At 39.7% G+C, this 26809-nt stretch overlaps 1 protein-coding gene across 4 annotated transcripts in view; it reads left to right on the top strand.

Moving 5' to 3' along the window:
- Window positions 1-8759: 8759 nt before the first annotated feature.
- Window positions 8760-26809, top strand: part of KIDINS220 (kinase D interacting substrate 220) — a 71196-nt gene continuing 53146 nt past the window's right edge. For all 4 annotated transcript variants that reach the window (XM_084513618.1, XM_084513617.1, XM_084513616.1 and 1 more), the window contains exons 1-9: window positions 8760-8915; window positions 15501-15648; window positions 19517-19615; window positions 21096-21194; window positions 22589-22687; window positions 23614-23715; window positions 24215-24313; window positions 25051-25248; window positions 26463-26561. In XM_084513618.1, the coding sequence (XP_084369744.1) occupies window positions 15541-15648; window positions 19517-19615; window positions 21096-21194; window positions 22589-22687; window positions 23614-23715; window positions 24215-24313; window positions 25051-25248; window positions 26463-26561 (903 nt within the window). In that variant the 5' untranslated portion in view covers window positions 8760-8915; window positions 15501-15540. The remainder of the gene's footprint in view (window positions 8916-15500; window positions 15649-19516; window positions 19616-21095; window positions 21195-22588; window positions 22688-23613; window positions 23716-24214; window positions 24314-25050; window positions 25249-26462; window positions 26562-26809) is intronic.

Genomic DNA, 26809 nt, shown 5'->3' with positions numbered 1-26809 from the left:
AGTCCCGTACTTCAGTGTGAGTGAATTCACAGATACAGTTTTGTTCAGAACGGATGTGCAAGTTAAAAGTGATAAGAAAATGTGCTTGCTTTAGGTTGTCACAAGTAGCAAGATACGGGTTTCAAAACTGGACATGACTGGTGTCTGTGTGCAATACAATTAGTTTATTCTTCACTATTTGAATCCCTTAAATAATTGCAGCATAAGAAAATGATGACAATTTTATTTTGCATAGAATTTCTTTTTAATTGTAGTGTCCTAAAATTTAGTTTTAAAAATCATTGTGGAACAAAGAAGTACTTGAAGTACTTGTAACAAAAATTGCTCCTTATGCAGATGAGTTCTCTTGAGGACTACATAAGGAGGTGTTTTGTGGATTTTGTTTTTTTTTTTTGGTTTTTCTTTTAAATGGGAGCACTCCGATATTAGTCAAATTGGGTTTTAGTTGTTTTCCCTCAGCTTTGCTAGTTTTCTGCCTTGCTGTAACAAATGAAAATGTGGCACTGGATCCTTTTTATTCAGTCAGTCAAAAAGAAAAGAGCAGCCAGCCCAGACGCTTTAGATAATCTTGAAGTTTTACACACGTAACTTCCTAATAATGAATTTGAAAGGATGATGTTGACTTACTATTACTCTTGCTGAGAAAAAAAAAGTGGAAAGCAAATTGCCTCGAACCATTTTGGACATGAAGGAAACATGGTTTTCAATGTTCTTTCACTTAACTAATATATATCCAAAAGGCAGAAGTCTTTTCTGTATTCCAGATGAGCACTCTTTGAAAAGTAAATGTAACATATTATTGATCATTTTATGGTGCTTTGCAGATACTTGCCTGTTGTGAACAATTCCAAGAGGCACTTAATGAGTTAATATTAGTTACTAAATGTAGTCACCCTGCTAGTAACTATTCGCTTGCTTAACCTTCTTTTAACCTTTCATGCTTCTGTATTAATGAAAGAGATATGTGTTATATATATATTTAAAGACTAGTTTCAGTGGTGCCTACTACTGTTGTAACAGGGAAGGCTTTGTTAGCTTTACAGTTACATGATGCCCTTCTTGAGGAAACTTACTCTTCTGTGGCCATTCCTTCAGCTGCTGACATGTAGACAAGGTTTCAGTGATAGGTGACACTTTAAAACATATTATCATGTAAAAAACATTATCATGTAAAAATATTGGTATGCATTTTAATATGCTCTTAATAGAAATCATGCTTTAATGAGAAGACTTTACAAAGAGATCTTTGTGTATTCCGTGCTCTACACTGACTTGTGATATGAGTTTTACCAGTAGGGTATGTCATATAGTAACAGAATCCTACGCTTATTTAGCTTGTTCCCTTTCCCCTGTGGGAATAAGTCATAGAAACACAAGCACTAAGCTTGTATGACAGGATGGACACGAGGTAGTTGTGCCCCTTTTACTGGTGTTGATCTAGTTGGTCCTAGAACTGATGCAGATGAGATCTGTTTTGCAAACACCCTGGTGAGAGCCTGGCCTCCTGTCAAATCCATATCAAAAGTAATTTTAACAGAGTCTGGATTCTTCTCTCGGAAGCTTTGCAAACAAATTGTTGACAATTTGTTTAAGTACACGGGCAGACGTATTCTTGGGTTTGCATACAAATGTGTCACTGTTGCTTACATGTAACTTTCACGTGTTCAACTTTATAAGTTGGCCTTGAGAGAGAAGTTTAAAAGCATGAGCTAGAATAATTTTAGGCTTTCGTTTCCTTTACCCTTAACTCTTTGACTTTGTAATTTTCATTGAATAGTGAAAGCAGGTTTGATTTTTTTTATTTTTGCAATGAATTTGGAAATGCTGCCATTTATTTTGAAAAGTGATCAGTGTTAGAAAAACAGATGGAAGTAAATCTCAGCTTTTATTATGATGCCAACCCTACATATAAAAACATGTGCTGTGTTGATCCATCACAGCATTGAAGTACACAATTATTCTTTATTTATTTAGGTCCAGTAGTGCTCAGATCAGCACTTGGGTATATTTTTAAGTGCTGGCAAAACATCGGCTGGCTTATAAGTGCTTCAAGTTAAACAAGTACTTAAATGCTACTCTGAGTAAGTATCTAAGCAGATACTCTACTGAATTGCACCTACTCTCTGCTCAGATTACCAGATCTGAGGTCTGAATCTCAGCTAGTTGGCACCATCAGCCTTTTCCCCTCCTCACAGCCTTGTGGAACAGCTCCCTGTGCAGAAGTCTGTGCAGTCTGAGCCTGTCCCAGCAGTGGCCAGGAGGATTTGGCACAGAGCTCCTGGGGTGGCTCATGCTGCCAATGCTGCACGCAGGGCTGGACAGAGGAGCTTCTTGCAGCCCCAGCTGCTGCTGCTCTGTGCTAGATCTGCCTGGAACTGTGCTGGGTGTTGCTATCCCGATCTAGACACTTCACAAACACCACGAAATCCAGGCATCTGCTAAGTTTCCCTGAGATGTTTTAACTGCAAATGTTGCAATGGTTACTTATTATGATTAAAACTAAATTAGTTTTTTTTTTTCACTTTCTTCAAAGTGAGTTTTGAGATGAGCTTTTAGTATATTTTTAACAAAATCCATCAGCTGTAACAATTTTCACCCCATGGAATAATATCTACAATATAACTTGCTCACTTTGCAGCTATACAAATGTGCAAAAGCAAATTTTGCCACTTCACCCTCTTCTGCGAGTTAGTTCAGTGTTCAGTGACATCGGCCTGGTTTTGGTTTTAGGCACTTTTAAAGGCCTGGATCCATGTGCATATCCTATAAACACTTACGAATTGACAAGCTGTAGCTGCCTATGGCGTGCATAAATCCATTTAAAACAGGTCATATCAATATTTACACGGCAGTAGCATTGAGCCCGCCGGTTGTATGCTGCATCTGCTGATGTCTGTTCAGCTCTGGTCTTGGAGCACTAAGCTTTCTGCTTCTAGAAGTGCAAACAGGCTTGAGTGGAAGGTAAAGGGCTTCTTTCAGTTTGGGTTTTCTGCTGCAGACCATGTAGGCAAAGCTGGACTGCAGATACATGACTGAAATCAGAGTTGGAAACTGGGCCACTTGCAGAGGAAGCTTTTTCTGTTCATAGTGGCTCAGTCTAGCACCTTATCCCAAAGGAACCTCTGGGCAAAAGAGACCTCTGCAGAATCTCCTTCCTTTGGTTGTGAGGGAGGAATATCCCAGGCTGGGTTTACGTTATGTTTCCCCATGATCCTTAGTATGAACAGACACCTGTGGTCCATGCTTCAGTCAGACTGGGAGGGTACCTTTTGTCCATCCAAACGGTGAAGATGTAATCTGAGATATAAAAATAGTGAAATCTGAGATAAAAAATAGGGTGCCTGGAGACTGGCAATCAGAATAGTGTAACACTACATACTAAAGGTGCAACAATCTTTTGTCACAATAAGTTAAAGGAGTATTTGCCTACGCATATTTTGCCTTTCTACCTGTTTCAGTTCTTTTTATATCTTTTCTTTGTACCTTTTTTTGTCCAGTGGTATTGACTGTTTCTCTGAAGAACCTTCTGATGTGTCTTACTGTGACAGAGGTGTCAAAAATGATAAATAGTAACTAGGTAGTCATTCTTAAATCCCAGACCTCAGATGTATTCTAGATCAGATAGAAGAGAACATTCAAAATACATTGAATGGGACATAGTGTAAGATGGGTGAAAATAGCATTATTCGAAGATGTTGTAATAAGTTGCTGAATTTAAGACTTTAAAATACAGAACTCCATTATATCCTGCGTTGGTCACATGTTCAAGGGAATAGTTTTACCTCAATGCAGAAGTAGTAATGCCTCCAAATACTCATATGTTCAGATGAGAAACCACCCCTGAAAGTGTGGATAGCTACAGTATTCCTAAACTTGCCTTTCCTGATTCAGAATATAATGCATTGTCAGTGAATTTCATTTTTATTATTCCAAAATATATATTTTTAAAAAAGTGTTATTTTTCAACAGATCCATAAACTAAGTGTTGGTGTATGGTAAAATTAAAATACCACTGTTAGTTACACTGTGATTGTGATATTTTAATAATTACTTATTTCTAATTTGTCTCAGCAGTGCTGCAGAAGCAGCATGCTGTTATGTTTTAAAGGTGTTTTTAACTTGCCTATAAATGTTTTTTTCTAATTTGTGTCTTTAAATCTGATTAAACTGTAGTTTAAAAAAAATGTGAACTTGTTTTTCTAAATTCATTGGTGTCTGTCTCTTTTTAATGAGTGCTAAAAAGGGTATTATTTTAATGCAGTTTCTCCTTTATAGATTATTAAGCATCACGACACACGCATTTACGATGTTATTTGGAGTATTTTGTTGAAAAATTGTTTATATCCCATATGTTGTCTAGAGCTTGCATACCAATGTGCATATATAATTCTTTTCCAGTAGAGCTGGTAAACAGAATTTCAAGGCCAGCTACTTGTTACTTGGGAATTGTACTTGCAGTATTATACAATTCTATCTATAAGCCTATTGCTACCTCCTGTGCACTGTTTCTGACCATGACAACTCTAAGTTCAACTCATACACTAGAATGTACGTGTTGGTCTCTGGAAAGGCCCAACTGTGGTAATGATATTTTTAAACGCTGTGTTTAGAATTCCCCTTTAGGAAGTCGTATCATGGGAGATTAAAACAAAACAAAGCAACAAGGACAAAAAAAGACTTGCCATTCCAACACAAAGGACTACAGATACAGTTTTAGAGGCTCTGGTGGTTTGTCATTTCAACCAGAACTTAGATACTGCAATGAAAATTGCCTTCTCAGGTTGACAAGGGTGGGGGTCACCAGTCTGAAAAGTACAAACTAAATTAACTAATTGATTTATCAATGCATTTAGTGAGAAACATATGAACATACTAAGATAAAATACAGTTTTCTGTTACCATTTCAGGACAATGAAACTTGTTGGTGCATCTGATTTATTCCTATGATGGAAAACTGTAACTCCGCTTTTTTAAGATACTGAAGAAAAAGTCCTGATTAAGAACATCCTGGAGCAAGCAGATATTCTCCTGTGTCTGTAATTGAACTTAATTCCATCTGAGTAACTTCCTGATAACATGCAGGATGTTTTAGTACAGCATACAGAATTAGTTCTAGGGGAAGATATCTCCAACCTACTTAGTGAATTAGAAGTGGAGACGTGTACCTTCAGTGGGGTTTGCCAGTACATCTTACAGTTCTTCCTAGGATGGTTGTATCTAAAAGCAAAGAAATGTTTCTCCGTGTGGGTTATTCACTATCTTTCCAAACTAAGTAAACAATAACAGTAAAGGGAATCTCCACATTTTTTATTCTAGTTATTCTGGTGTTATAAAAAAAATATTATATATATATATATGAATCAACCATGATATAAACAAAACACTCATATTTCATGTAATTAAAGTGATGTTTTCCCAGTGAGTTCCCCACGTGATACCTAAGTTACTAGCTTGGTAATTAATAACTTATTTCATTGGAGGAGAATTCCTTGCCAGCTTTCCTGTTGTTTGAAACACGTTGGCCTTCATGTCAAATCTTTGCTCTCAGTCTCCTACTTTATCCTTTGGCTCATTACAAAATGAGTGACGTACTCCATCCCATGATATCCTCTTCCCACATTAATGCTTTGGTCCAAAGACAAAAATATGCATGTTAAGTGGTCACGATTTTGATCAATTTAGGTTGAGGAAATCAGATGAAGGAAAGAAAACAGCTCAAGTATTGTAGTAATTATAATCAGTAGAATAATAAGCTCATTAATCATTAATGTGCAGTAATCATCTTTAATTTATATTTGTATTGGGCAGATGTTGACATCTGAAATAGTGGGACAATTGTGTGCCTGAGACAAGCTTGTTTACTGCAACAGCTAAACTTTGCAGTTGTTTAAAAATTAAAAATCACACATGGATGAGAGAGGCAAATAACAAGTTTTAAAATGCACTTGATGATTTTTTGGTGAGTCTTGCTAAGTTTCATCCATGACTTTGGAGTGCTGTACATCAAAAGAGATCAGACTGGAGAACTGTGGCCATGACAATGGAAAAACTGTAAAAATAAGTGGATAAGAGCATCTCCAGTGAGAAAGACCTGTTCCAGTGGGGAAGGAGTTAAATACCTGCCTTTGATGAATTGACCTGCTGCTTTTATAAAGTCTCATTGTTTTCATGGTGCTCTTGGAGCTCTGGGCTTTCATACAACAGTTTTGTTTAGTTGTACTAATTATTTCACTGAGTCTCACGTGTTTCTAGGCTGTTAATTAACTGGTGAGCCTTACCTCAATCCCCAGGAAGGTGACCCCTGCTAATCTCAGAAGCCATTTTGAAGCATTTCAAAGTCAAGGAGACTGGAAGAAATTAGCATGGATTCACCAAGGGGAAATTGTGCTTGGCCAACCCAATAATTGTGCGATGAAACAACTGGCTTGGTAGATGAGGGGAGAGCAGTGGGTATTGTCTACCTGGACTTTGGTAAGGCTTTTAGCATCGTCCCTCATGAGATCTTCACAGAGAAGCTCATGAAGTATGGGCTGCATGGGCAGTGAGGTGGATCGAGAACTGACTGAACAGCCAGGCCCTGAGTATGGTGATCAGCAGCCTACAGACTAGTTGGAAGCCTGTAACTAGTGGTGTACCTCAGGGGTGCATACCAGGCCCAGTTCAGTTCAACACCTGCATTAATGATCTGGACAGGGTGCACCTTCAGCAAGTTTGCAGATGACACAAAACCAGGAGGAATGGCTCACGCCATCCAGAGGGACCTCAACAGGCTGGAGGAGTGGGCTGGCAGGAAACTCGTGATGTTCGGCAAGGAGAAGTGCAAGGTCCTACACCTGGGGAGAAACAACCCCAGGCACCAGCACATGCTGGGTGCTGCCCAGCTGGAAATCAACCTCACAGCAAAGAACCTGCGGGTCCTGGTGGACACCGGTTCCCCAGATTCAGCCAGCTGTGTGCCTGTGCCACAAAGAAGGCTGTTGGTTTCCTGGGCTGCATTGGGTAAAGCATTGCCTGAGGACTGAGGGAGGTGACCCTTCCACGCTATCAGTACTGGTGAGGCCACACCTGAAGTACTGAGTTCAGTGAAGGGCCACAAAGATAATGAAGGAACTGGAGCACCTGTCCTGGGAGTAAAGGCTGGGAGAGCTGGGGCTGTTTAGCCTGGAGAAGAGAAAGCTCAGAAAGGATGTAGATAATCTTCAGAGGTCCCTCCCGACCTCGGCCATTCTGTGATTCTGTAAGCTCATCTGCGTGTAAAAATACCTGAAGGGAGCGTGCAAAGAGGATGGAGCCTGGCTCATTTCAGTGGTGCCCAGTGATCAGACAAGAGGTAATAGACACAAACTGAAACATGGGAGGTGGCATCTGAGCACTGGGAAAGGGTTTTTGGTTGTTTTTTATTGTGTGTGTGACAGAGCACTGGGATAGGCTGCACAGAGAGGCTGTGGGGTCTCCTCCCTGGGCACTCTGCTCTGGGTGGCCCTGCTGGAGTAGGGGCTGGGCTGGGGCCTCCTCAGGTCCCTGCATGCATTCTGTGTTTCTGTGAAACCCTGTTAAAGATGAATAGTAGGAAGGAGAAAAGATCCTTCCTTGGCATAAGATTAGGTTAGATTGTGCGCTGTACAGCAGCAGTTTAGAAACTTCAGCATTTATTACCCTTTTAAAGAGCATCACCATATACTTCTATATTTTACAGACTGGAAAAATACTACTCCAAGTTGTTAAGTGTCACTCAGGCTACATTCGTGATGTGACAAAGTCTTTGGAACAACCATTAAAAGATTATTTGTATGCCTCACAAAAAAAAATATATATATATATATATATATATTTTATGAGAAGTGGAGTGCTCTGTGTGAAATCCTAATTGTACCAGATTCCAGCTTCAACTCTTCCATGGGACCACGTTTCATTGTCAGCGTGAATTAATCACTGATGGGAAAATGTGCCTAATGTGAGGGTAGGGTACGAGAGGAAGAGCACAAGGCAGTGTTTTGCAGTTCCTCAGATGAGATCAGACGGCACAAGGCTGTCAGGAGTTGGGTCAGTGCACAGTGGGACAGCTTTGGGACTGCACCAGTGAGAAGGGCAGAAGGCGAAGCACAGAAACCGCCTTCCGTGCCAGCATGTGCAGGTAGGTCCCTGCCTGACCAACTTGTAGCCGGTTTGTAGAACACAGCTCACTCACTGACGGGTGGAAAAGCTATGATAATACCTTTTGTCATAAAGTGAGATTTTTAATATATATATATTTGGTATAAACTCTGAACAACAGTAATATTTTAAGAAAATTTGAAAACCCGTAGGTCTGTGGAGGCTGACAGGAGGAGTCCCAGCAGACAAACACTTTATTTTATTAACATGTATTTGATGGCAGCGCGCCGGGGCGCGGTTCCTCCCGGTGCTGGCCGGGCTCGCCGTGAGCCCCAAGCCGCTCCTTTGTCCCGGAGGGCCCCGAGGCGAAGCCACCGGCCCGGGCAGGACCTCCCCTGCCCGCCGCGGCCGTGCCGGGGCGCCGCGGAGCTCCGTGACTCACGGCCGTGAGGGCTCCCGGGCAGGCTTTTTCGGGTCCCCGTTATTACCCGCTCACAACCGCTTATTAAAGCGGCGGCGGCGGCTCCGCGGGGTTGTTCAACCCGAAGAGGCTCCAGCCAGCCCCGGGATATCAAACAGGGCCAGGCGGAGCCCTGCCCGGCTCTGTGGAGCCCATAGCGGGGCGGGGGAGCCCTCCCCGGGGCGGCGGCGCCCGCCCCCATGACGCGCCCGGCCGGCAGCAGCGGGGCAGGGAGGCAGAGGGAGGTAAAATGGCGGCGGCGGCCGCTGCCTGGGGGAAGTGAGCGGCGCCGGGCGGCCACAGCCTCCCCGTCAGGCTCCGGGGAGCCGCCCGCGAGGGGCCCAGTCCCGCCGGCTGTGGGGTGAGCGGGGACAGGGGAAGGAGGAGGAGGAGGAGGAGGAGGTCGGGGGGAAAGTCGCTGGGGAAAGGGGAGCCGCGGGGTGCGGGCATCGCCCCCCGGCCCGGTGCTGAGCCCCCGGGGGACTCCGAGCGACCTCGGTGGGCATCGGGACGGGCCTCGCCTTCGTCTTTCTCCTTGGGGTGTTGTGGGGGGGACCGGGCTCGGTTGAGGGGGTACGCGGGGCAGGGGGCTGCTGAGGGGTGAGGCAGCGGTGGGCAGATCCCCAAATTGTGGGGTTAACCGCCGACACCTTCCCTCCCCCCCCCCCCCCCCCCAAGTAATAAAGGGATGGAAAGATGCAAGGAGTGGGGGTTTCTTTTGTTATTGTTTGTTTTGTTTGTTTTGTTTTAAGTCGGGTTTGAAGGCATAAATAACCCTCCCCCCCCACCCCTCCCCCCCCCCCCCCCACACACACCTATTTGCTTGATGGTTACTCTTTGTTCGGCAACCGGTTATTTAAAACGACTCCCTTATGGAGAAACGTGAATCTAATCAAAATCATGCATGTTTACTGCTTCTGGAACACGGCCATGTTCCTTTTGAAGTGTTGGTAGCAGACAGACCTCCATTTCTTCAAGTGGAAGTTAGGTTTTTGTTGTAGGAGGTTGGGTCTGAGGAAGCCTTCATCTCCTAAGGAGAAATATCCCGGCTTTGTAAGGCAGATTGAGATGATGTTTTGGGCTTTCCTGCTGCACTTGGTGTGCTTTGGATGAATTTTGACAGCTTGGTTTATATCGGTTAGTATAATTCCTTTTGACAAACTCAGTATTGATGTGTGTTTCTCTTTACTTTCTTTTATTTGAAGGATTTAAAACCTGAAGCGGTGTCTAGCAGGACTCTGCATTTTGTGTTTCGTACAGCCATTGAATTATTTTCTAAAATTCAGATGGGCTTAACAATACCTTCTTGTTCATTAACTGTATTCAAATTGTGTTTTAAAGGTAGAGTGATTTCTCTGACGAGATTTAAATCACCACTGTGAGATACTGCTCGAAACCTCTCTTTTAGCTGATCGTTTTAATTAGGATAGAACATAGACGTGTCTCATAGTTGCTATCAGGTGACAGTGATCTCTTTTTGTCCTAATATACCCAGTGATTCTCTGATTCTCCTACACCCTGGCATCTTTCTGGTCTTTTGGATGTAATCCCTAGTCTTGTTTCTCTTAAAAATAATAATAATAAATCCTGTCACTGCAATATTTGGAATTGACAGTTGCCTTGAGTGCATAAGATGGAAGAGATTGGATTTAACGTCTTGCTTATTTCCAGTTTCCCACATCTTTTTTACTATAATAATGATTAGAGCCATAGGGGCCTCCTTTTGTGCAAACTTCACTTGGTTCTGTTTGTTACAGGTTTCAGAATAATCACATCCCCGTCTTTAGTTCTCTTTTTGTCTCTCAATATTTTCTAACTTTATATTTTGTTCTTTTGATATAAAGCAACAAAAAGTGTGGTAATCTATTAAAACATTTATTGTTTGGCTAACGTGAGTGTGGCTGAGAGAGGTAGAGTAAATGTTCCCGGATAGCAAGGAAAAGCTGAAAATCATCATGAGGTCATTAGTCAGACTGAAACTTCAGGCAGAGGAGAAGTGGGGTAGGTGTACATTAGTTATGGAAACTTAGGTTTGTTGTTTCTTTTTCCTCTGCATACCAGAAGCTAGAGTTTTCAAAACTCATTTCATCTGTTCTGAAAATTTGGTATTTCAGCAAAATCACGGTTGTCTTTGCTCCTGTAGAAGGAGCAATTAAAAATACTTACCATTTCATGTGATACCTGACTTGTTACCTCTTCTAATGTTTATGAAATATGCACAGTAGGTATTGAAGGTTAGGTTAAGTGCTCATATCAGCAAGGTTCCCTGCAGGATGAGTACAGACCACGTTCCAGTTCTTGTCTTACATAGTTCTTTGCCACTGCAAAATACAAATTCTCATTAATTTTTCAAATTCATAATGACTTTTATACATACAATTCTTTTGTATTCCATTCTCCTTTAAATTCTAATTTGGCAGAATGGCATTTCCAGCTCTCCAGGGCGAGATTCCCCATAATTCCAAGTCTGATTTCTGCACACCAAGATTTCAGCAGCACTAATTATTTCTTTTACAGTTACCTGAAAGATCTGTCACAGTACTGCATGTTGGGAAGGTAGCTTTAATATCTGGAACAAAAGGAGACATCTTAAAAAGAAGGTGACGATCTTTTTTTCATAAAGCGTGCATTTTATGTAAGTCACTATGATCCTATTGTAAACAAAGAGTCTCCTTGGTAATGTTAATGTTTGAATTTGGTGGTGACAGCTCACAAAATAACCAAAAATTATGGGAGAGAGCTATGGAAAAGACTGCGGTATTTCAAAAGTTTAGTGTGTAGTAATAATCTTTTCTTTGTAGGTAGAAGCTGATACAAGGTACTGAGAGTATGTAAAAATCTACAGGTTGGCATGATCAGGACCTCTGCCGTCAGTATCGTTGCAGTTGAGAGAGACTAAAGTTTAGTAAATCAGCAAATTTTTGCAGTCTTTCCAAAGCAGTGATAACATCTGCTTCAGCCCAGGATGGGAGAGCCAGTCAATGAAGCACAAAAACAGGTTAATCCTTGTGCAAATGTTACCTTCACCTGAGCATTTGGGTGCTTAGGATGTCTTTTCCTTGCTCTTGGTGTGTTCTTAGTTGTATAAAGTACCAGGCTTTGCTGCCCAAGAGTGTTGTTTTTTTTTTTTTTTTTTTTTTTTTAATTTCTGAGCTTAGAAGTTAGGAAGGTGAATGAAGAGGAGGTTCATCAGCTGGGAACTGGTTTGGTTCTGCGTGAGTGGGGGGGGAAATAAACAGAATTAATCCTGATAGGAAAGAGGGTCAACTTCCAAATAGATTTCTTGGTTTTAACTGATGGAAGCACGGGTATAGGTTGTACAAAATGTGTCAAAAGAACAAAGTAAATAGTTTTAATAGAGCAATTTATCATTGTATGTACTGGATGCTCTCAGGCAGTATTGTTTTTGCACTAGAATTACCAAGTTTGGCATGTTCTCATTTGGTAAAGGGAAGTGCTTTTGAGGTGTGGAGTGGTGGTGGTAGTGTGTTTTTTATTTTGCAATGGATAGGAATGCATGCATGCTTTTTCCGTTTGAGGGGTCAGAATAAAGCTAATTTCCTTGTCTAGGGACAGTCCCTCAGTCTTGGTTCAAAGCATTTCTAACAATTTAAAATAAACCTTCAGCATGGGATGAAATCACATCATAATGTCTAGCACCCCTGCAGACTTTGAGCACTGCGCGTAATTTTCATAGCAATAACAACAAACTTATTTAATAATAGGGTGGACAGTGATTGTGCTCAGCTGATCCTGAGTTGGTGTGAAATACCACAAACAAACTTCAGCGTAAGTTCAGGCACGTTTATTGTTGAAGAAAAACAAATAAATGTGAAACATCCAAATATCTTAACGCTAACCTCTTCTATATGTGTGTGTGTTAGTGGGTTTCTTATGTTTTTTTGTTTACTTCGCTTTAAGGATGAGAAGAATACTAACCCGTATATTCAGCTGATAAAGCCAGCTTGTGTTTCTTAAATGGAAGTCGATGTTGCTGACTTGCTAAAGAGCCGTTTTCTAAGGCCTCATGCTGATCTTGAACTTTAGGACACTCTGAAAAGCTTGCATGAAAAGTGTCAAGTAAAAACATGAGGATGTGGAACTCAGGGTTTTAATTTTTTTTTTTTTTTTTTTGCTGTTCTTGTCTTTAGAAAGTAGACCATTATTAGCTCTAAGAAGCAACAGTGATTATTGTGACAGTGAAACATAAGTGAGGAAGACTATCAGTATCGTCCTTGGAGCTGATTCACCCCAAGAAGACTTTGACTATTTAAAAATCACATTAACAGAGCGTTTGCAAATGCAGCTCTGGATGAGCTGAGGTGCCTTGCTGTCAGTCAAAGGCTGAAGTTGCACCTAAGGATTCAGACCTACATTAGGGCAGAAGCTGTGTGGTTTTGATAACCAAGAAATCAAGCAATGATTTCTGGAGCCATGTGCTTATCTACGGTGCTGTTGCCTCTTTGAAACGTGGCAGTAAGGAACATAAAGGAGAGGACTTGGCTTTGAGGAGGAAGGGCTGCTGAACGCCCTTTTCCTTTGCTAATAAATCTTAAGCTGGTGTGAAAACATCTGATGGCAACTGTATGGTAAAATATATTTGGTAAGAGATTGTAATCATGTTTTGCTGATGTTTTTAAGCATATTTTTCATTTACTATTTGGTGGGGAAGGTAGCATGAGAGCCAAGGCACGGCTATGGGAGGGAAGCCGGGATGCTGCACAGGGAAATTGGCAAGTGTCTGTGCCAGCCCTGCAGCTAGTGGCAAGTTGCACTTCATGATTTTCCATCAGAATATGTTTTAAAAAATGAAAAGACAAAGATGGAAGACATCCAGGTGCCCCAATGTGAACATCAAGTGTCGTTTTGGATGCTGAAGAAACTCTGAGACATCTGGGCAGGGCTGGAGGCGCACAGCGGGTCACGAGGAGGCACGCTCCTCTGGAATGGCAGCTGGGTGCCAGGCAAGATGCTGACTTTTCTGCTATTTTGGTATCTAAAATGACAGTCAGTGCCCATGTGTGGGCACTGAATCACTCCGATCGCTCCAGTTCTTTTCAGCCAGTCGCTTTTGTTGTGGTTTGTTGTGTTTTTTGTTTTGTTTCTCTTTAAGTTAGCAGCCTCTCAGTTAGCACTTGCGCCTCCTACCAAAACAAACACCCAAAAAAACCAAACCCAAAGCAATTACATGATGCCATCCTTGTACTGTTTATCCCCCTTTGTGTGCTGGTACTGAACTGTTTGGTAACAGGGCATACCTTGTGGGTTTTTAGTTTACCCCTCTTAGGCTGTTTGTGCAGGGCCTCTTAAAATTGTTGCTGGGCTTTGTGTGCCAGATCTGGACTTCTTTGGAACAGATTTTAGGTTTGGGTTTAAAATACTGTCTGAACCATACAATTTGGTTGTGCTTCTTTTTTTTTTTTTATTTTTTAATTGCAGCCTGGGTTATAAACCCAAGTTTAACGGTGTGATTCACAGGCTCTCCTTTCCCTCTCTCCTCCCTCTGATGCTCCCTGCTTACATCCCTACAATTCAGGCAGTTCAGCGCTTCCTCTGGCACTGAACCTTTGTGTATCCCTCCAGCCCTTCTGCACGCACCCAGAGCTGCTGTCATTTTAACTGAGCCCGTTGGCAGCTTTGCTGACATTTCTCTGAGCCAGGCATTTCTGTGTCAAAGTCCTCTGGCGGCTGCGGGTGAGCTCAGGTTGTGTCTAATATGTCCCGACAGCGGTTTGTGTTTGTCTATTATAGCTCCACTGCTGCAGGAGGAGGGATGGCGTAGTAGGGTTACAGTCTAAGCAATTTAAGCTGGAGTGAATTACTTAATTCAGAGTTAGAGGTTTATATCAACTTCTCTGCTCTAAACTTTGGGAAATTCCTGCTAGCTGCTTCTTGTCTAATTTTTTTTTTTTTTTTTGGCTCATGTTCCTCTTCAATTGGGAGTGTAGGAAAATTCTCTAGCTGCTTTTATGTGAAAATAGAAGGTAGAGAATTTGCCTGGGAAAGCCACGGGGTTTTGGCTTCTGCCTGGTGGAGAATAGCTTAACCAGTAGGTTTCAGCTAACACCACCCGTCAGTTTTAATTCTATTCTTACAGTGCTATTATGCAAGAAAAAGCCACAGAGTGCAAACATGTCATCTGTGGGTGAGGAGAAAGGTGGGGGGTCCATGGAGTCCTGGGTTTAGCCAAAAAATGTGTTCTGCACCCAGGGAAATTTAACTGAGATGCAAAATGAATAAAATCAGCTTCTGGAGCTCTGGGTGTCCATGTGGTGCAGTGATGCTGCTGGTTCTTCCAACTTCCTAGCTCACAGCTTCATAAGAAGTCTTATTGTTCCTAGTGTTCTGTCTCAACCAAGAGCAATCTCCCGTGTCTTACCTATTAAAGGTCAAAAGAAGCATTCAAGCAGTCAACAGAAGCCACGCTGAGCTTGAGCAGTAAGCTGACAACGTGCCATCGCATGCAGGCATGGCTGGATAAAGGAGACGATAACTCGTGTAATAAATGGTGTTCTTCAAAGTTCTCCATGGTTGTAATTTAGATATTTGCACTGTGTTTCAGCGTGTTGAATGGTCTCGATGTTCTGCTTATCTACTTGAAGGATAAGGGTTGTGTTATAAACAACTAGCGTTTGTACACATCTCTGGGGCATGCAGGTATTCCCCTAAAGTTGTATGTGCAGAAGAAAATACACAAATGAAAGGCTACTGTGCAATCCACTCAAAACAGCTTTAAAATAGAATACATTTTCTAACTAAGAACACAATTCACTTGAAATGTAGTCTAGGTGTAATGTCCAGAGTGTTTCATTGGGGAGAATGGTGGGGCTTTGCATCCAGCTGCTGGCATATTGGCACATACAATCTGTTAATTTTAATATTAGAAACAACTCTCATTGGGACTTGATGCTTTACTTATGTTTTTTTCTTCTTTTCTGGAATACAGGTAAGCTTTGTTATAGAAGCGTCTCAAATCCTGTGCGAAGATGGCAAGCCTGATGAGTCAGAGTCTGTTGACCTACGTAGAAGAAGGAAATGTTCCTGCTCTGAAAGCCCTGCTTGAGAAGTGCAGGGATGTAGATGAAAGAAATGAGGTAAGATGGCTTTTGTGGAGGTCAGTTTCATATTTTTGCTTTTTAGTTGCGGAAAGAATAATCAGAGAGATTGCGCTAGTCATTTAATATATGCATTTCAGTTTTATTTTCTGCTGTTTGCTTACCTTTGCGCAGACTGAGCATGCAATATTCAATGCAAGCACTCTCATATCCTTCATTCTAATTGTTTTTTTTGAGTGTTCTTCTGAGCTGGAAAGTAGGGATCCACCCTTTCTTTGAGAATTGCTTCTTAGTTCACAGATCCAGTTGTGTGTACTTCTTTTCCTCCTGTCCATCTTGGATCAAACCTGGGATAATAACAATTCTACCCCTAAATCCTGGTTTCCAGGCAAGAAAACCTTTGTTATACAATCCAAATAGGGGCGTATTTTCAAATATAATCTGAGCAGATGCTCATCTGGATGAAAAGATACCAGTTTAGAAGGGAAGTCTAGGTGTAACCAGGAGGATGAAATGACTACCTGGATTACCCAGCAAACTCTGATAGACAGTAAGAAGTTGACACGTGGATTATTTTGAATCCTGGGATGGTGTGATAACTGTTAGTTGTTGCTTTGCCATGTCATTTAGTCTTATTTGAGCGTATCACCATTAACAACTTAATTTCATTATACTCCATTAAGGCTTCCAAGGAGTTTTTTAGGAGGTTTGGTTCACACAAATGTTTGTTGCTAGTGATTGTTTCCATTGTTTTGTGTGATGATTACAGTTCAGGTTATCTTGTTGTGCTATTATATCTTTTGTGTGTGTTTTAAAAATAAGCTTAGATGATGCAAATAATGTTTTCATCTTCTTTAGTAGATTTTCTATTTTGTTAGCCTCGGGACTTCACTTTTGTTTAGATAAACAACTTGTATCATCAGTGTTTATTTCAGTTCTGATTTCCTAAATGGTTTTGTGGTACTGGAAACCTTCTGACTTAGGTAGCATCTTCAGAGAATCAAAGATTTGTAGAAAAACCTAGGGTAGAAAGAACCTCTGGAGGTCATTGGTTTCAGCCTCCTAATTGTAGGGCTAAGTGCATGGTTAGATCATGGTGCTCAGGGATTTAGCAAAGCAGAATTTGGAAATCTTCAAGGGTGGAGATCCTGCAGCCCCTCAGGACCTTGCTGCAGTGCTTGGTTAACCAGTCTTTGTTTAATAATGTTTTCCATGTGTGTTATTAGGGTATCCTTTGCTGCATCTTGTGACTGTTGCTTCTTTTTTTTTTATTTTCTTTCTCAAATCTCTGCATTTGCCTTTGTTGAGCCGCAGGAGGGCTGACAGCCTGTTTTTCCAGCTTATTGGATACCCTGGGAATGGCATCCTGCCCCGCTGGAGTATGGACTACATAGGGTAGTGTGTGGGGCTGTCTGTGAGCTTGCTGAGGGCATGTCCTGTTTCCTGGCTTGATGAAGATGCTATGACGTTAGCCCCATGTGAAACAGTCTCAGCCAGATAGCCATAGTATGGCATTCCAGGCAGTTTTTTCCTTGCCTTGTAGTGTATGGAAGGCTGGCTTTCTGATCCCTTTTTTTTTTTTTTTTTTTTTTAAACATGCGTAAGATGGAAAGAATATTTTTGGGGTGGAAATTTTCAAATGGGATGTATTAGTCAAAACTGAACTACCCTATAAATGTGAAAACACCATACAGAATTCAACCTTTCTATAGTTACTAGCTCTGATTTCATTCAAGACAGTTCTCATTCATTGTCAGCTTGTTCGTTCGTGCTGTGTGTGCATTTGCTGAAGAATTTGAGATTGGAAAACTCTAAAATTTCAGAGTATACACAGTGTGCCCGGTGGTGAGGTTTATGTATAACTGAGAAGGAGAATGACCTCTTCCCTCTGATGGTAATTCTTGCCAGCAGCATGGCCGAAATCAGACCAGATAGTTAGTCTGTGTTGGCTTTATCAACAGTGCCACTGCCTTTACCTGCTCTTCTAATTTCTTCCCCTAGTGATGGCACTAAATACACTCCTGGGTTTCAGTAAGTGCCTTTTTTTTTTCTTTTTTTTTTTTTTTACAGACATCACTTCCACGATACGTGTTTTTTTCAGGGGACACTCCTTGTATGTATCGATAATAGGGCTTTTCTGTAAAGGGTAGCTCTTCATTGGAATTCAATTGCGTTTAAGTGCAATTCTTTTTTTTTAGTTTTAGACTTGCCAAGACCACTTTTTCTTGGATACAAACAAAATAGCAAAGCAGGAATGCCAGCCCCAGGGGAACACGTCTAAAGAGATAGCTGGTGAGCCAAGGCTTGCGAAGTGCCAGGACCTCCCAGGCTGCAGTGACTGGGCTGATGGTGGGATTACCCACGTGGTCACCAGCCTTTAGTGTCTTGCCTGTATTTTCCAGAAAAACTGGGATGTTCCAGTCACTTTGTGCACGGTTTTGTTGGATTGATGGCAGCCGTTTCAGTTAAGCACAGCAAGTCTCAGTCTCCCTTTTCCTGTGTGCTTTTTGTGTCCTGAACCAGATACCTTGGTTACTTAACAGCTGATGGTAGATGCTTGTCCTGTGTGACGCACTTTAATCCTGGCAGTCTGCAGTTTTCTTTAAGGTGCCTTTTCTTCTACTCTTTTAGTCTTGATACTGAAGTACTTTCTGAGCCTTCAACACTGACTGGAAGCTAATCTGATTTTTTTTTGAGCATTTACACTTTATTTTTTTGATAACCAGACTTAAATACCACTGCCTGTTGATACTAAATAGGTTTTGGAACCTAAGTTACCCTTCTGAATGTATATAGCAACATAAACTTCTATAAAAGTTTACTTTTTCCCTTTAAACAATTTCATTGCTGGCCACTAGGTTATATTGTGAATAATGCTGATGATTAGCCATGTCATAGGGAAGATTCTGTGAAAAACAATTAAAAATAGCTGATGGCCCAGAATGCTTTTTTAATTCTTCCAATGAAGTTTAGTGAACTTTGTTCTGGTTCTGCTTTGATGTTTTTTATTCTTTTAAGGGAAGCTGCTGATAAATAACTCCCAAAGCGTAGCGTTTGCATTATTTATCAAATGCTCTTAGTAGACTAGATAACATTGAGGTTTTTTTATATGGTACAGAGAAAAGACAAAGGGTAGGTCAGCAAAAACTATCCATTTATTGAACTTGTTAAGATTAACAGTTCTACTGTAGAATTCAGTAAAGCGTAGCTTTTATCATGCAGAACAATTGGATCTGAAGGTTTTCTGTTTGTGGATAACTCTGAAGAGAAGTTCTCTGATGCAGAATAGGATGATGGAGGCTGATGGATTATAACTGGCTTTTGAAAGAACCTTCAAGGCCGGTAAACTGGCTTTTGTATCTTTCATCTTCCCTGAGTTGAGGCTGCTTGTGAAGAACCTGTGTTGCACAAGCATTGAATGGTTTTTGTATTTGGTATACTACCAAAAAATACCTTTTTGATATGTAACTTGACTATTTTTTCCTAGACTTCAGCAAGAAATCTCATTGTTACTCTGAATCAGTGTGGATGTTTTTAATGGCTATTCTGATTCCTATGCTGGTCTTACTTGTTTGTTTTTAAATAAATGTCAAATAGATGTCAAAATGTAATGGGTAGTGTTAGAGACACTGAAAATATTTTTAACCCTGAAATTTTTTTGATAGCCATTTTTAAAGTCTGAAATGTGCGGGTTGTTTTTTGATCTGTTACGGGACAGGATGATTTTAATTGCAAGTTTACTATTTAGTTTGTAAAAACAATCCTTTTCACCGCTTCTCATTGACATTTAAAACTTGGAAACTGAACTTAACATTCGTCTATAGTTTTTATTAATTTATTTTGAGAGTATGTGCACAACTTGCATAATTTCCTAATGAACTCCTTTTGCCTGATGCTTCAATTTCAGAATGGCCAGACTCCCCTCATGTTGGCTGCTGAGCAAGGCAATTTAGAAATTGTCCAGGAGCTTCTCAAGAAGGGGGCTAACTGCAACTTGGAAGATGCGGTACGTATAAGCACTTTGTTGAAGTACCTAACATCAGAGGAAGAATAAATTTCAAGTCAAGGAAAGTAAGGGTGTTTAGATGGGCATTGAGGGGATAGGGAAGATGGAAGATGGAATGATGGAAGATGATGACATATAAGAGAAATTTAATCCAGTAATCCAGAATCGCCTGTTTCTGTCTTCGTCAGATTAGATTTCTTGTAAAGAAAAGGAATGTCTAAGATTCTTGCAATATCGGAGAGTCTCTGATGAATGCTGCTGCTATTTTTTTTGTGGGAAATTATTACTAGGAAGGAGTTGTGATGGTATGAGCAATCCTTGAGATAAAAGGGTAGGTGGAATAGAGAAAAACTGCATCAACAGGGAGGCCTGAATGATTTTGCTCCTGGCAGTGGTGATGTAGTATGTTGGGGTTGTTTTTGTTTGGTTTTGGTGTTCCTCAGTAAATATTGAGGGAGAATTTGGGTTAAAGGATTATTTCAGGTGAAAATGAGAACAGAGACAACTAGAGAAGGGTGTCAAATTTATGAATCATGTTTCCGCCCTCAAAGAGGATGACTGTAGGTGCAAGTTGTTCAGAAAGGGTGAAGAGGACAGAAGTGTTGAACAGTTTTGAAAGGTGTATACATTTTCATGAAGAGCAATAAACAGACAAAGGATGTTGTTTGTTTCGAAACTAGGTAATTTATTTATCCTGCACGTAGTTTAATTGCAGCAGCATAGACATCCAGGAAAGATCAGGTATAAAACCTGTCATTTAAAAACAAAAAAGTGACAGTGAGTGCCGAGCATTTTTTGGAGACTTTCTCATCTTCTTTAAGCGTTACAGAATAGAAAGAGCAATTACCATATAAACTGTTGCTGCATTTATATATACACAGCTCATGAAAAAACAGTCCACACCTGCACATGGTTTGAGCAGTGTATGGAAGGTGAGTGCAAAAATGCAAGAATAAATTTATCCCAGGCTTCTGGACCTGTAGCAATGGAAATAAGTCTGATCCTCCTGAAATGGTCATAGGTTCAAGAAGAAGGGCTCTGACCCAAACTCCTCTGTGTATTAGCCCCTTCAGTGCTGTCACCTATTGTACGTGGAGACAGACCACCTCCATTTTCTGGTCTTAGTCACTGTCTAGTCCCACTCAGCTGTTCTGAATGTCTTGATATTATAATCTAATCATTTGTAGGTGTTGCTTCCTCTGTAAAAATAAATAAATAAATAAAATAAAAAAAATTAAGAAATTTAACTGAGGAGCGGAGAGTGATGGTTACTGTGGAGGAGAAGAGATTTTGCAGTGGCTGCTGGTCTGTATTTTCAGGTGTAAACTGTCAGGTTGCCTATAAGCTTTCTTTTTGTATTTTTTAAAAGTATAGTTCTTAAGGAGCTGTGGATTTCCTGTCATGCAAATTTACACTTGAAAAACAAAGTGATTTGAACTGAAATACTGAATGTCATTTAAATCTCTCTTCATTTTTTTAGGATAACTGGACAGCTCTTATTTCAGCAGCTAAAGAAGGACATGCAGCTATTGTAGCAGAGCTACTCAATTATAATGTCAATTTGGAGCATCGGGATCTGGTATGTGTTGTCTTAGTGTAAAAATAAGTCTCCGTGTTTTTAGTGAGAAGAACAATTCAGTGAGTTAGCAACTTTCAGTTCTGTAAAAATAGATCACTTTTAATGCTATTCTCCAGTTGACTATTCAGTACCACTGAAATGGGAAAATACACTGTTAAATACTGTTTTCACAGTTGTGAAATAGTTGCTTCAGTGTTGAAGTCTGTTTTTTCCCTCTTAATTTGCTTTGGGAGGAAGCTGAACTGAAGAATAGTGTTTGTTTTCTTGTGTGTGTGTCTTTTTGTTTTTGCTTTTTCAGTATTTTCATAAAACACGTTACTCTTTCCCAAAAGATAGCTCTTTGTATTTACTTTTTCTCTGTACAACTGTGAGTATTGACACAGCAGTCCTTGTTCTCATTATACTGGGACTTGATTTCATTCATCTTGCCACATTTTTAATATGCAAGAGTGGACGCTATAGTCCAGTCCGCTTAAAGAATTATAGAGATTGCCTATGTGTCTAATGAAGGTTAGATGCCTCTGAAGAGCTACAGATTTCTCTTTTGATTGAAGAGTGAGTTGGATACCTCCAAGAACTCATTTCATTCTGCCTAAATAGTAAACCACTGGGAGACTTCAGAGTGGGACTTCAGTTAAAGGAAGCATTTGAAATCTGTGGCGTGTTGTGATGTCAAACTTTTTCATAGCATTGTAGCATTGGTCATGTCTGCAAGCAGAACGTTTCTAGGCCTCTGTCAGTCTGAGAGGGATCTTTAACCCTCAAAGATCTATTGAAAAGATCTTTTGTGGAGAAATAAAACTCTGCTTACAGTTCAGAGGCATACTGTTTTTTTAAATTAGTTTTGGTTATCTGATCAGTCAGGTGCCATAGAATGTAAAACTTTTGTTTCCTTGCTTAAAAACTTAAATGAATGCACCATTAAAATTTGAAGTTAATTGCTCTCACTACTCCCTTGAGAGCACATATGACTTCCTTCTTTATCAAAGAGGTCTTTACATAGCTACTTCATGAAGGACACGTAGGTGTCTGTTAGACAAATCAAAAAGAAATCCATCAAAGTTAATTGACTTGGATTCTAGCTTTTTGTTTTAAGATAACGCTTTCTTTTTGGTTTGTCTAGTTACTGGATTTTTATGCGCTTGAAATTGTGCATTTACGGGGAGAACTCAGGAACATTTAGGATAAGATATTCTTCCAGGCTTTGCACATAGCAGGAAATCAGTACTTCCACATGTGGATTTATTAGGATTATAAGACTGTGTAGTCAGTCTTTGTTACATTTTGGACTTGCAAAACAGTCTTGAGACAACGTCAAATTAAGGAAAAGTCAATAATTAGGTTTCTAAAGAGTACTTTCCAGTTATGTTGTTTGTTTGAATTGTGCTTGCCAGGGAGGATGGACTGCACTGATGTGGGCATCCTATAAAGGCCGTACTGAAGTAGCAAAGCTCCTACTTGAAAAAGGAGCAAATCCAAACATCACAGGAATGGTAAGTGGTTTTTCTGGAAAAATGGAAAAACAAACAAAACCCATGACCTTTCTTCCCTCTCCTGACAAAATGTTTAAAATCATGAATCCTATGCTAATCCTATGTTGACTAAACTTTTAGCATTTTTGGCAATACAACACTAATCATTGTGTTTTATTCGTGCAAGTGGTTGCTTTAATTCTTTGATAGCCAGTGGTTTTTAATGAGAATAATTGAACGCATACCTCTTAGTCAGATTCAAATCAGCAAGAGAGGGTATAAGTACTGTATGTAGTGCTACGTCTATAGCAATTGTCATTTTTCTGCATGTGTGAGTTTATGGAGTAGCTAATGTATGTAGTTGAGAAACAATAATTTGTTTCAATTGTTTCTTAAGTCATCAAATGGGCTAGATCATATGACTGTGCCATGCTAAGATTTTGAGATTTTTTTTTAATTTTACAAGCCTTTCTGTAAAAATACACGCATTGTGACACTTGAGCAAGCAGAGGTGACAGTATAAGCAATTTGGTGTCAGAGGCAACATTGAACAACAAAAACCAGTAGTGACTTACCTTACCTATTGCAGATTAAATTTGCTTTGCATGTCGAAGTTCTGTATGCATGATACAATTAGTCTGCAGCCTTGATTACTAGGGGATAATGTGTACCTGTTGTGTTTCTCACTTAAATTACAAATGTATACTAAGGTAAGGGTATGAATTTTTACTCCTTGTTTAAGGAGTCACAGAATTGTTTCAAAGCAGCAGAGCTTTTTGTAGCCATTATCTTGCCAAAGTACTAGGCAACAGTTACTGATACATGCCTAGTTTTAATTTTTTAATTTCCTTCTGTGGGTTTATCTTCTCTTGGAACATTTTTATCAATATTGGTCTTGAAAAAATAATTATGGCTTTTATTTCATATGGTTCTTTTTTTCTTCTAAGCAATACAGTGTCTATCCAATTATTTGGGCGGCAGGACGAGGCCACTCGGATATAGTACATCTTTTACTTCAGTATGGAGCTAAAGTGAACTGCTCTGATAAAGTAAGTTATGTTTATGTAATACTTAATTTCTTTAATGCTTAGTACAGTTACTGTAACAATGAGTTCTGTTATTAAGCGTGTCATATCCTAAAATGATTTTTAGTTAAAATATATCAAGTAGTTCCTGACTTTAAAACACCTGCTGTTATATCTTACTCATGAGATGAGAATTAGTGTATTAGATTGAGTCATTATACTTGCAAGAGGTTTTTCCTTAGTGTGGTTAAGATGTCCGTGAACATTTATTTCAGTGGACCATACTTCTGTTTTCTAAGCTGTTGAAAGCCTTGCTACATTAGGTTGCGTAGACAAATAATTTTTACAGCTAGAATCTACGAAGGAAAAAAAAAAAAAAAGGTTTTCGGGTGCATATGGTAACTTTTAAGACCAAATTTTATCTTTGTAGTAATAACGCATTAAGGTATAGGACAAATGCTAAATTGTAGAAGATACTAAATAAAGAGGCAGTTATGGAAAAATGCTAATAATGTTTTTGCAGTATGGAACCACCCCACTGGTTTGGGCAGCTAGGAAAGGTCATTTGGAGTGTGTGAAATACTTGCTGCAAATGGGAGCTGATGTCGATCAAGAAGGAGCTGTAAGTAACTGCTCATTTTCCAGTGATAAAATGTGGGTACATATCTTTCTGTGTCTTGTTTTAATTTTGTAATATAAATAGCAAAAAAAGAAAAATAAATACATGGAACAAGATGAAATGTTGACGTTGGAATATGTTAGTTTCCAGCTAATTGAAAGCTACAAAGAAACACGAGGCATCTTTTGAAAATAATGGTGGCTGTTACACCTTTTCAGAAATTAAGATTTCTTTAAGCTTTCAGCTGCATATTTTTCTTATCTTTAAATAAAATCTTTTTTTTTTATTATTTATGTAAGATACTAGGTAAACTGAAAATGCTGATTCAAAACAAAATATAAATAAATATAAGTGGAAAATTATGTAGGACAACTTCTGATATTCATCTATTTCCGAAGTTCTTTGAAAAAACCTCTTTTGAACAGTATTGGCAAATGCAGGTGCCCTGTTAATATTAAGTTCTTATACGGCAGGAAAGTGGCTGTACAGTGCACATGACGTTCAGGAATTAAAATAAATTGATTAGAGCTTTCCTGTTTGCATTTAGAATATTCTGTTGTGGTATTAGTGTCTTTTATTTTAATAGAAAGCATAGCAAGTGTACTTTAAAAGATAAATCTGAAATAACACTTAGTTAAAAATGTAACAACATTGGGTGTTCTTTTGTTATTTAAACTGCTGATATACTGATGGTTTCTGTACTAACTGGACAACAAAATTGTTTTTTTTTCTGTTTAAAGAATTCTATGACTGCACTTATTGTAGCAGTGAAAGGTGGCTATACTGACTCAGTAAAAGAAATACTGAAAAGGAACCCAAATGTAAACTTAACAGATAAGGATGGAAATACAGCTTTGATGATTGCGTCAAAGGAGGGGCATACTGAAATTGTGCAGGATCTTCTTGATGCTGGAACTTATGTGAACATTCCTGATAGAGTGAGTACATTTTCTTATTTTATTATTGTGGCTTTCGTATGTGTATAATAAATACTAGTATATGCAGGTTTGCAGATACACTTCTAACTTTTCTGCCACCTAGGGGCAGAAAACAACATTACACAACCAAAACAACAAACAACTGCAATTGTTTCAAGTGGCAAATGCTGTCATAAGAACCTGAAACAGAAAATCACTTTCTTCTCTTTTAAGAGTTCTTTTAAACTCTTTTTCTTTGAGTGTCTTGAATTGAAATGCCATATGGAAATTTACAATATTGTTGTATATTTGTTGGGTTTGTAACATAAGACTCATACTGAATTGACTTGCAGCTTTGGGGCATTTTTTGGTGTATTAATACATGTGGTAGTGCTGTTAAAATTGTAAATCAGTGGATGTCATAACAAATAATGTTTCATTCAGTGTCTACTTTCATCTTTTTCCAGTAAACTTACTAGGAAACCTGCATGTAGAAAGGGAGAATTCAGCTCTGATTCAGATTAAGACACGTAACAGGAGCTGTTAAAGGTGCACTGTGTACCTCTGAGTGACCAGAGCATGAATCATTAGCCAGCCACGCAGTGCTTTATTCAGTTGCTTGTGCAGAGGTACCTTGAACTGCCTGCCTTGATGTTCATTTTTATCTGAAGTGGCAGGGGCAGGCTGAGCACTTCAGCCTAGGTTGTAAAAGGAGCTTAGACAGCTAAGCTTATGTGCCTCTGTTAAGATCAGTATATTTCAGGGCAGTTACAGGGTGGTTTAGAAGTGTTCCAAACCTAAGTCCAGTCCTAAACTGAATTCCTTGGGAGTTGCAGAGATGTGAGGAAGACCTCCTAATGTTTACTGTGTAATTTTAAAAGGACTTGTGGATGCATTTTCCCATATTTCACATTGGCTTTGTGCATTTCTTAGATGGTTTCATGCCAAGCTGCAGTGTTGCATGTGACAAAAACTTTTTTCATTCTAACGACATAGAGTGTGTAAACAGGATAGCAGTATAATCTACACACACAATGCTCTTTAAGATGTGGATCTATCTATTGTTGGTGTTTGTTTTGCCCATTGATTTATATCTCCTCTCTTTGGGAGGATAGGGAGGGGAGTCCAAGAGTCCAGAATTGTTTCTTACATATATTTTTTTTTCTTTTTGCCAGAGTCTTAATTTGTCTTCTATATTCTGTAACACTTTTGTTTTGTTTTTTTTTTTCTTCCAGAGTGGAGACACGGTGCTGATTGGGGCTGTTAGAGGTGGTCATGTTGAAATTGTGAGGGCCCTGCTCCATAAGTATGCTGATATAGACATTAGAGGTCAGGTAAGTACAGAAGTGTAAACGTTAGCATAGTTCTTGAATGCAATGTGAATTTTGCTATCAAATAACTATATCATGTTTCTAAAAACAGTGCTTTAAAAACTTCCTCAAATTCTACTCTGTGGGGAACTCAGATTCCTGTCAAACATGAAAAACTGCAATGGAACGTGACATGTTCTATGGTATCTTTAAGCTGTAAGGTGTATGTAACTGTAATGATATGCTAAGCAGCATTTTCTTCAGTTATTCTA

Source organism: Aythya ferina, assembly GCF_964211825.1.
Source record: "Aythya ferina genome assembly, chromosome: 3".
NCBI lineage: Eukaryota > Metazoa > Chordata > Aves > Anseriformes > Anatidae > Aythya > Aythya ferina.
Note: the sequence above shows the minus strand (reverse complement) of the source record. Positions and strands in the feature narration are given on the sequence as shown.